The following is an 11,695-nucleotide window of genomic DNA, read 5'->3' as shown; positions in this document are numbered from 1 at the left end:
TATATACACGCGCATAATATGGTATAAAAATTGGAGTTGATTTTGATACAGCCCAAGGTAAGCCGAAGAGGATGACAGTGAAAGCACCCTATGATCACTTAGGTGGGCAATACACCTTCGAGTTTGACGTCGATGATGATTTTGGGGAGATCGGAGCTGTGCTGGTTGAGAATGACTACCGCAACAAGATATATATACAGAAAATTAAAGTCGACAAACCTAAAAAAGTTACCTTCACATGTTCATTCCAGTTATGATAACGACCAAAGGAGGATCTTCTTCGCTGACAAGGTTTAATTTACATATATAACATGTTTCTGTTTACTAGTAGATCGTAATGGTGTATATATGGCAGCCATTAATATCCCTTAATCTATTTGTAATTTGTACAGTGTTACCTGCCATCGAAAACGCCAAGTGCCCTCAGGTCGCTGAGAAAGAAAGATTTGGAGTTCATTCGAGGCGATGGCCAAGGAGAGCGTAAAGATTTCGAGAGGATTTACGATTATGATGTATACAACGACCTTGGAGATCCCGACAATAAGAGCTCAGATCTTGCACGGCCGGTGCTCGGTGGCAAGAAATTTCCTTACCCTAGGCGCTGCCGTACTGGTCGGAAAATGTCCTCTAAAGGTACGTACATATAACTAACAAACCCATTAAATGATATATCTAAGATGGTTGTTTACAATTCAAACATGTTGAATAACAGATCCGCTGACGGAGACAAGATCTTCAGACCCGTTTTATGTACCAATCGATGAAGATTTTTCAGAGATAAAGTCGGTATCATTTGGAGCGAGGACTTTGTATAACTTGCTCATTGGTGTTATACCCCGTCTAGGCACCGCTTTTACAGGAAAAGACGAATACTTTCGTTTATTCCAGGATATAGAGTCGCTTTTTGACGAAGGAGTTGTTATTAATGGTACTGATAAACATGTTGCAAGTGTTTTGCCTAGAATTATCCATGAGGTTGTTGACACCGTGGATGACCTTATCAAGTTTGATCCACCTGAAACTATCCAGAGTAAGCTCGCATATAAACATGCATTATACTTACTCTTTTTAATTAAGTTGTTTGTGATCAGCTTCTTACAAAGGTTTTCTATACATTGCAGGGGACACGTTCTTTTGGCTCCGTGATGATGAATTCAGTCGACAAATGCTTGCTGGTGTCAATCCTTGCAGCATACAGTTGGTTACGGTATATATATCACAACAAATTAAGAGTGTTTTCCAACACATAGTTATATAATTAATGAAAAATCATAAGGTGACTGTGTGTGTGTGTGCAGGAATGGCCATTGATGAGTAAATTGGACCCTAAAGTTTACGGGCCACCTGAATCAGCAATCACCAAGGAGATTGTTGAGCGAGTGATTGGAGGTTTCATGACTTTCGAGGAGGTAATGAAAAACAGAAGGCCGATAATTACTTTATGGAAACTTCATATCTTTTTAATACACCAAATACTACGTACACCATTAATTATGATATATAATTGTCATGTTATAGACTAGAGATGCTATTACGATTGTGAAGTTGTAGTAAATTTGAAAATCAATCATGTTTTTTCAGGCTTTGGAACAAAAGAAATTGTTCGTGTTGGATTACCATGATCTACTATTGCCATACGTAAATAGAACAAGAGATATTGATGGGATAACTCTATATGGTTCAAGGACTTTAATGTTCCTTACTCCTGCTGGAACGTTGACCCCAGTTGCCATAGAGTTGACTCGACCGTCTTCAGAATGGCAACCACAGTGGAAGCATGTGTACACACCTTCTTTGGGTGCCACTGGTTCTTGGCTATGGAAGATAGCTAAAGCTCATGTCCTTTCTCATGATTCCGGTATTCACCAGCTTGTTAGCCATTGGTAATGTATCGGTTCCTGTTTACTCATAATACTTTAATTACACACGTTTGTGTGTTTTTCCCTAGATCTCATTAATTCATAGGTGAGCTTATCATGATTTGATTTGGCGATGCAGGCTAAGAACTCACTGTGCAACTGAGCCTTACATCATTGCCTCCCACCGTAATCTTAGCACAATGCATCCTATTGCACGACTACTCCACCCTCATTTTCGTTACACCCTGAAGATCAACGCCCTAGCTCGACAATCTCTCATTAATGCCGGTGGTGTTATAGAGTCGACATTCTCTCCTGGAAAATATTGTATGCAACTTTCCTCTGACGTCTATGATCAGTTGTGGCGTTTTGATCACGAGGCACTTCCAGCTGACTTGATAAGCAGGTGCCCTTAATTTATGCAACTTTGCAATTTGACGACTATGGTTTTCCACTTTTTGTATGGCACGCATCTCTATATATAGCTGGTTAATTATTTTATATATTTTGTATCTTACAGGGGTATGGCTGTTAAAGATCCTACTGAACCACATGGTTTGAAACTAACAATCGAGGACTATCAATTTGCAAACGACGGTCTACTCCTTTGGGATGCCATCAAACAGTGGGTTACGTCTTTTGTCAACAACTACTACCCACAAGCAAGTCTCGTAGCATCTGATGAAGAGCTTCAAGCATGGTGGCATGAGATTCGAACAGTTGGGCATGGCGATAAGAAAGATGAACCATGGTGGCCACAACTCAAAACCCATGATGATTTGATTGGAATCGTGTCAACTATCATATGGGTTACTTCTGGCCAACATTCAGCTGTGAACTTCGGACAATACGAGTATGCTGGTTATTTCCCTAACCGGCCAACCATCGCTAGAACCAAGATGCCTAACGATGACCCAACAGATAAAGACTGGCAGATATTCCTAGACCGGCCTGAGGCTGCGTTGTTGAAATGCTTCCCTTCCAAATCGCAAGCTACCACAGTCATGGCAGTTCTAAACGTTTTATCGACTCATGCCACTGATGAGGAGTACATCGGTAAAACTACAGAGGGTCCATTTGAGGCGGAGCCAGCTATAAAGGTCGCATATGAAGAGTTTCGTGAAAGGATTAATGAGATGGAACGCACCATAGAGAAAAATAATGTCAATCGCAATTTAAGAAACCGAAGTGGTGCAGGGTTGGTTCCATACAAGCTTCTCAAGCCTTCTTCGGCATCTGGTCCTACCGGAGAAGGTGTTCCAAACAGCATCTCCATCTAGTTCACTCATTTCATGCAATAAAGCTTTTCGAGATGACCGATGCTACATTAATAAGATTACTAAGTATGTTGTTGTGTTTGTTTGTCTTGTCCCTAGTGTTGTTGTTAACAACACGAGTAGTTGCAATGTACGAAATTTGAAATAAAAGAATCTTGGTTCTAAGAATAATCCACTTTGTCTTGATTAATGATTCGTTAACGAGGCTTAGGCCAAGGGGAATGGTGTATCAAACCCATTCAAAAAGTGTTGTTACATAGGTCTACTACATACTCATTACCAAACCGCTAGCCTTTGGAAATGGGTACCACTCCACGTTATTTATTTATTTATTTTTTTACATTATTAGATTGAATTAAAAAAATAATTCGTATAAAAACAAACATTAAATTAAAACACATTACATTAATTTTAAAACACACAAATTTAAATACTAAAATACTTTATATATATATATATATATATATATATATATATATATATATATATATATATATATATATATATATATATCCTAAATTACTTAAAAAAACATAAAACATACCAAGTAAAAAATAAATATTAGAACCTACTTTCCATATTTATCGCGGACTTGTTGTTGGATTTTGAGAAATATCGCTAGATTTTCCGTGTCAAGATTCGATTGGGGCTTTGTGTTTATGATTTGAAGATCGGTAAGGCTTGAGGGAGTGGGAGGTGCTAAGCCTCGCCACCTCCCTTGCTAGTAAAGTCTTACCCACTCCTTATCATTTGCTAGCAAACTCGCCAGAAGTGTCTCGCCAAAGAGGTGGCGAGAAGAGAGAGGAAAGAGAAAATAGTTATGTGAATTATGATTGGTTGTTTCCTTTTTATCTATTCTTTTTTTAAGTTTTTTTTCAAACTAAACTTTATTAAAATAACACACCACCACTCCCTATCAAATGCTAAATATTAGATGCTAAGAGAAAAACTTGACGTGGCATTCAAAAAGCTGATATGGCAAGATGCTAGGAGTGTTACCACTCCCTTTAGCCTAAGAGTGATTTTTTGGCAACGATCTTCCTCCGTTGATGGATTCCACAAGCCCGTCGTCGCTAGTTGCGATTGCTTTTCCGCTTGAAGACGCCGCCCGTTTTGCTTTGTCCCTTCCCGGTGGTCGACGAAGTTGGACTTCCTGAACCCTCTGCATCGGCAACATCGAATCCATCATTGAGGTCTAACCCAAAACCTGCATCCGAATCGGAAGTTCTTGGTCTTTTGTTGGAGCCGGTGGTCGAGTCCGAATGCGACATCTCCAGATTAAGGACCCATTTTGTGCCGTTACGACAAACTTCTCACGCTTTTTGGTGACCGAGAGGTTTACCATTGTTGGTAACTTTGAATTGGTAGCACGCGGTTGATAAAATGTTGAAGTCATTGCAACCACTTTTATGCATATTTTTTAGATTTTCAAATATGTCATTAAACTTTGTGCAAGCCGCGCGTAGATCACGCCATTTTCCATTAACCGCGTCGTACGAACGATCCGTTTGCCTTCCAAGTAGCGTGTGAAAGTGATCCAAAACACGATTCAAAAACTTTCTTCGGATTGCGCATTGCCTCTTCTCGAGTCACACGATATGAAAATCCAAGCTTTCGCTAAATCTTTTTCCTCTTTTTTGTTCCAAGCCACTGTTTTCTTTTTCCCTTTTGCTTTTGGTTGCCTTCTTCGAGATGGTTGTGGTTTTTCTTGGACCCCGTTCATCATCGTTGCCGAGGTTCATAGTTGGGGATTGAGATAATAGGACTTGAGATGATTGTGTTTGGAAGTGTTGAGAAGTTTGTTGTTGAAAACCTTGGAATTGGGGTTGAGTGAAGTAGGGTCGAATGAATTGTTGTTGTGGTCATTGTTGTTGGAAGAATTATGGGCTGTATGGAAGGTTAGTGAATAAAGGTTGTTGGTGGAGTGGAGTGTTCAACAATTGCATGTATGTTTAATAATCATTTGGAGTGTTTGGAGTGGGTGGGGTATTTTGGTTTGAGTCCATTTTTTGAAGAAAATATAAAGAAAGTAGAAGAAATTTTTTTGTAGAAGTGTAAAATGAAGATAAAGTGTTATATATATATATATATATATATATATATATATATATATATATATATATATATATATATATATATATATGGCTTAGGGAATATGTGGGTATTATGTACCTAAGCTTATAAGTAGAACCCTACAAAATATATAGTTTTGATCTATATATGAAAAACTAATCATGATATCTCACTTACTATTATTCCTTAATCACGTGACTTGCTACATTACCGATCAAATTTATGTTTTTTTTTTTCATTATGTCTAAGAACTTAAAACACTAAAAATAATGACCATTTAATCAACCATACTAAATTTTAAATTAAAACTAATAGAACAAAAGATAAAAGAATAACATGCAATAACTCAATCAAGGTTTTCACAAATCATTGGATATAGTTTTTCAATTGAATGACAAAATGTTTGAGTTATATTCATTAAAAAATATTGGTTTTTTACTTTTCCTATAAACTTCAATGATTTTTTTTGCAAAAAAAAAAGATACATATATGATCTTTTTCATTCCATAATTTAACTCAATTCAATGGTATTATATTACTACAAAATTAAGAGAAAATGAAATTGGATTTGTTTTGTTTAAAACTAAGTCGTTTAAAAGGTTCTATACCTAAGTTTAGGTACATAACAGCCACATATTAATTTTTCCCATATATATATATATATATATATATATATATATATATATATATATATATATATGTGTGTGTGTGTGTGTGTGTGTGTGTGTGTGTGTGAGAGATTGATTGTCGACGGTGAGTAGAATGTACGTTTTAATGTTCATAATTTTATATGAATTTTCAGGCCCGGTTAAAGAGGAGGGCAAGCTGGGCCACTGCCCAGGGCCCATATCAACTTGAGGGCCCCAAATTTATATGAGTAGGTATTTTATAATATTAAATTCTGCCTGCTTATAATGTGAAATTGACTATAGCTGACTTGGTAAGATCATCTTTTCATTTGATTAGGCACGCGTATTCGATTCCTTGGAGTAGCAGCCTTTTTAGTTTTTACCACTTACTTAATCCTTTTTTTTAATATGTTCGGTTATCCTTTTTCTCAATTGCTTCTGTTTTTTCTTCCTATTTTTTACTTTGATTTCATTTATAATTTATATTAAAGTTATATCCAATAAACAATAAAAAATAATAACACATAGTAGGCTAGATGGTTTATATGTTTGATTTTATTTGAATGTTACGTAATAGTATTGATTTTGACATTTTTCTAATTATTTTCTTTAAAATTCATTTGAAGTTATTTACATATAATTTTGTATATTAACAATCTTTTGTAATAAATCACTAAATATTTTTATTTATGATCATTAGTTTGTCTATTACCAAGATTCTTCGAAAAAAATTAACTTAGATTTAATTATTATATAAATTTTGGTAATTTGAAGGGGGCCTTTTGTTTTTGTTTTGCCCCGGACATCAAATATCATAGGACGAGTCGTGGTTAAAAGGAAGAGATAGATAATTTAGCGAAGGATTGCCTCTAAAAACATGCAAAGATCATCCTCTCGTTAACAGGCAACATATAGTAAACTTATATACAAACTTTGGGCCGGATTATATATGTGGGCCGAGAATACAAAGCATAAAAATACACAATATAATTCAGTAACATCATGCACTTAAATTTCCGAAATCCATAACAAATGTCCTACACTTAATAGGTCCATTACAACTCACTTTTTGTGATGAGGGCTTATGAAATAAAAATTATGTGCTTTTAGCATTACTGCATCAAATATAAATATAACATGGTAACTATGTCAATGTCACCATAAAATATTTATGAGAAAAAAACGTAAAGTCGCTTTTTTTAATCTTACTCTAATAAATAATTTTTTTTGTCACATGTCACATTCTCATTGATTTGGCCACATGTAATAATGTGTTTATTTTCAATTAAATTTTTTTCACATGGCATTTTGTGGTTTTTCCTATTTTATTAAACTCTACATAATATTTAAATATAATAATTCCAATAAATGTAATAATAAATGCATATCAATTTCAATAATTGATTTTCCTTCTAATTTTAACATTTTTAAACTAAAAGTTCATTAGTTTCCTTTGTTTATTTATCTAAATTATTTATTTAAATTTAAAAGAGAAAAAAACACTTTAATTTAATAATTCAATATTTTTCTAATTTTTCTTATAAATTCAAACTTTTTCAAATGTTTAGAATTTTCATATTTTTTTAAATGAACAATATACTAAGCTTTAATCAAATACTGTATACCTTATCTTACGTGTGTGTGTGTGTGTGTGTATATATATATATATATAGGGGATAGGGAATATACATTACAACCCCACCTAAACTTAGGTATTAAACTTCTAAAATATGTCGTTTTAACATGCGAAATATACCCGGTTTGGTTTCACTTGGTAAATATATCATCCTCCACAACATTTCATTATTTCATTATCGTTTTACCATCTCTGTTTTCTTTCCTCAATTATCGTTTATTACTTCACCCAAGTGAACATTACTAAACCCTAAACCTAAACCCTAAACCCTAAATTTAAACCCTAAACCCTAAACCTACACCCTAAACCCTAAATCTAAACCCTAAACCCTAAACCAAAACACTAAACCCTAAATCTAAACCCTAAACCCTAAACCCTAAACCCTAAACCTAAACCCTAAACCCTAAACCCTAAATCTAAACCCTAAACCCTAAACCCTATTGTGTCGATCTTGAATTTACAACTTGAAGTATTAATCGTGAATCCATTAACTGTAATCTTTATATAGTAAAACAATGTATTTTCAAGAGGTTTAGTACATAAGCTTAGGTGGGGCTGTAATGTATATTCCCTTTTCCCATATATATATATATATATATATATATATATATATATACACGCGCATAATATGGTATAAAAATTGGAGTTGATTTTGATACAGCCCAAGGTAACCCGAAGAGGATGACAGTGAAAGCACCCTATGATCACTTAGGTGGGCAATACACCTTCGAGTTTGACGTCGATGATGATTTTGGGGAGATCGGAGCTGTGCTGGTTGAGAATGACTACCGCAACAAGATATATATACAGAAAATTAAAGTCGACAAACCTAAAAAAGTTACCTTCACATGTAATTCATGGGTTCATTCCAGTTATGATAACGACCAAAGGAGGATCTTCTTCGCTGACAAGGTTTAATTTACATATATAACATGTTTCTGTTTACTAGTAGATCGCAATGGTGTATATATGGCAGCCATTAATATCCCTTAATCTATTTGTAATTTGTACAGTGTTACCTGCCATCGAAAACGCCAAGTGCCCTCAGGTCGCTGAGAAAGAAAGATTTGGAGTTCATTCGAGGCGATGGCCAAGGAGAGCGTAAAGATTTCGAGAGGATTTACGATTATGATGTATACAACGACCTTGGAGATCCCGACAATAAGAGCTCAGATCTTGCACGGCCGGTGCTCGGTGGCAAGAAATTTCCTTACCCTAGGCGCTGCCGTACTGGTCGGAAAATGTCCTCTAAAGGTACGTACATATAACTAACAAACCCATTAAATGATATATCTAAGATGGTTGTTTACAATTCAAACATGTTGAATAACAGATCCGCTGACGGAGACAAGATCTTCAGACCCGTTTTATGTACCAATCGATGAAGATTTTTCAGAGATAAAGTCGGTATCATTTGGAGCGAGGACTTTGTATAACTTGCTCATTGGTGTTATACCCCGTCTAGGCACCGCTTTTACAGGAAAAGACGAAGACGTTCGTTTATTCCAGGATATAGAGTCGCTTTTTGACGAAGGAGTTGTTATTAATGGTACTGATAAACATGTTGCAAGTGTTTTGCCTAGAATTATCCATGAGGTTGTTGACACCGTGGATGACCTTATCAAGTTTGATCCACCTGAAACTATCCAGAGTAAGCTCGCATATAAACATGCATTATACTTACTCTTTTTAATTAAGTTGTTTGTGATCAGCTTCTTACAAAGGTTTTCTATACATTGCAGGGGACACGTTCTTTTGGCTCCGTGATGATGAATTCAGTCGACAAATGCTTGCTGGTGTCAATCCTTGCAGCATATAGTTGGTTACGGTATATATATCACAACAAATTAAGAGTGTTTTCCAACACATAGTTATATAATTAATGAAAAATCATAAGGTGACTGTGTGTGTGTGTGCAGGAATGGCCATTGATGAGTAAATTGGACCCTAAAGTTTACGGGCCACCTGAATCAGCAATCACCAAGGAGATTGTTGAGCGAGTGATTGGAGGTTTCATGACTTTCGAGGAGGTAATGAAAAACAGAAGGCCGATAATTACTTTATGGAAACTTCATATCTTTTTAATACACCAAATACTACGTACACCATTAATTATGATATATAATTGTCATGTTATAGACTAGAGATGCTATTACGACTGTGAAGTTGTAGTAAATTTGAAAATCAATCATGTTTTTTCAGGCTTTGGAACAAAAGAAATTGTTCGTGTTGGATTACCATGATCTACTATTGCCATACGTAAATAGAACAAGAGATATTGATGGGATAACTCTATATGGTTCAAGGACTTTAATGTTCCTTACTCCTGCTGGAACGTTGACCCCAGTTGCCATAGAGTTGACTCGACCGTCTTCAGAATGGCAACCACAGTGGAAGCATGTGTACACACCTTCTTTGGGTGCCACTGGTTCTTGGCTATGGAAGATAGCTAAAGCTCATGTCCTTTCTCATGATTCCGGTATTCACCAGCTTGTTAGCCATTGGTAATGTATCGGTTCCTGTTTACTCATAATACTTTAATTACACACGTTTGTGTGTTTTTCCCTAGATCTCATTAATTCATAGGTGAGCTTATCATGATTTGATTTGGCGATGCAGGCTAAGAACTCACTGTGCAACTGAGCCTTACATCATTGCCTCCCACCGTAATCTTAGCACAATGCATCCTATTGCACGACTACTCCACCCTCATTTTCGTTACACCCTGAAGATCAACGCCCTAGCTCGACAATCTCTCATTAATGCCGGTGGTGTTATAGAGTCGACATTCTCTCCTGGAAAATATTGTATGCACCTTTCCTCTGACGTCTATGATCAGTTGTGGCGTTTTGATCACGAGGCACTTCCAGCTGACTTGATAAGCAGGTGCCCTTAATTTATGCAACTTTGCAATTTGACGACTATGGTTTTCCACTTTTTGTATGGCACGCATCTCTATATATAGCTGGTTAATTATTTTATATATTTTGTATCTTACAGGGGTATGGCTGTTAAAGATCCTACTGAACCACATGGTTTGAAACTAACAATCGAGGACTATCCATTTGCAAACGACGGTCTACTCCTTTGGGATGCCATCAAACAGTGGGTTACGTCTTTTGTCAACAACTACTACCCACAAGCAAGTCTCGTAGCATCTGATGAAGAGCTTCAAGCATGGTGGCATGAGATTCGAACAGTTGGGCATGGCGATAAGAAAGATGAACCATGGTGGCCACAACTCAAAACCCATGATGATTTGATTGGAATCGTGTCAACTATCATATGGGTTACTTCTGGCCAACATTCAGCTGTGAACTTCGGACAATACGAGTATGCTGGTTATTTCCCTAACCGGCCAACCATCGCTAGAACCAAGATGCCTAACGATGACCCAACAGATAAAGACTGGTAGATATTCCTAGACCGGTCTGAGGCTGCGTTGTTGAAATGCTTCCCTTCCAAATCGCAAGCTACCACAGTCATGGCAGTTCTAAACGTTTTATCGACTCATGCCACTGATGAGGAGTACATCGGTAAAACTGCAGAGGGTCCATTTGAGGCGGAGCCAGCTATAAAGGTCGCATATGAAGAGTTTCGTGAAAGGATTAATGAGATGGAACGCACCATAGAGAAAAATAATGCCAATCGCAATTTAAGAAACCGAAGTGGTGCAGGGTTGGTTCCATACAAGCTTCTCAAGCCTTCTTCGGCACCTAGTCCTACCGGAGAAGGTGTTCCAAACAGCATCTCCATCTAGTTTAGTCATTTGTACCCTTTATTTGTTGGGTTTCTAAAAATCTTTCCCCGGCAACGGCGCCAATTTGTTAGGCGTGTCAAACCCAACAAATAAAGGGTACAAATGACTCCTTAAACACTACTACTCTGCACTAAAAACGTAGTACAAGGTAAGTAGGGTCGATCCACAGAGACACGGGACAAGTGTTTATACCTTTTTGCGTAAGGTACAAAAATGGTCACAGAATGGGGGGAATTTATAAGCAATGATTTAAACTATAGAATAAAGCAATAAGTAAATGATTGATTAAGTGAAATAAGTTTAAGATTTGTAAGTACTCCAACTCTATGCAAGACAAATTAGAAATGTGATTCCATGGATGACAAGATATTTGTTTAATTCTATCTAAGTTGGTACTTGAAAGTGTTAACAAGCTCTAACACTTCCCATTCACCACAATAATTAACCAAAACAAGCTCTTT

At 36.4% G+C, this 11,695-nt stretch overlaps 1 protein-coding gene and 1 pseudogene across 1 annotated transcript; both read left to right on the top strand.

The window, feature by feature from the left end:
• The first annotated feature begins 485 nt into the window (after window positions 1–485).
• On the top strand, window positions 486–3,307 carry LOC145153358 (lipoxygenase 2, chloroplastic-like). Its single transcript, XM_079075467.1, has 7 exons — window positions 486–633; window positions 713–1,030; window positions 1,122–1,207; window positions 1,299–1,409; window positions 1,582–1,883; window positions 1,999–2,265; window positions 2,380–3,307. Exons 1-7 carry the CDS (start codon window positions 621–623, stop codon window positions 3,137–3,139), a joined length of 1,857 nt encoding a protein of 618 aa, XP_078931593.1. The 5' UTR covers window positions 486–620; the 3' UTR covers window positions 3,140–3,307.
• Window positions 3,308–8,155: 4,848 nt separating this feature from the next.
• LOC145118097 (lipoxygenase 2, chloroplastic-like) lies at window positions 8,156–11,234 on the top strand (annotated as a pseudogene).
• Window positions 11,235–11,695: the final 461 nt, after the last annotated feature.

The sequence above is a fragment of the Lactuca virosa genome, chromosome 1, assembly GCF_052849685.1.
Source record: "Lactuca virosa cultivar CGN04683 chromosome 1, Lactuca_virosa_CGN04683_v6, whole genome shotgun sequence".
Classification (NCBI taxonomy): Eukaryota; Viridiplantae; Streptophyta; class Magnoliopsida; order Asterales; family Asteraceae; genus Lactuca; species Lactuca virosa.
Note: the sequence above shows the minus strand (reverse complement) of the source record. Positions and strands in the feature narration are given on the sequence as shown.

What these genes read in the sequence shown, in the direction of transcription:
- LOC145153358 (XM_079075467.1), top strand. An exon ending in GTTTCATGACTTTCGAGGAG is followed by an intron (nt 1,410 to 1,581) that starts GTAATGAAAAAC and finishes ATGTTTTTTCAG; the next exon opens with GCTTTGGAACAAAAGAAATT. An exon ending in CCAGCTGACTTGATAAGCAG is followed by an intron (nt 2,266 to 2,379) that starts GTGCCCTTAATT and finishes TGTATCTTACAG; the next exon opens with GGGTATGGCTGTTAAAGATC.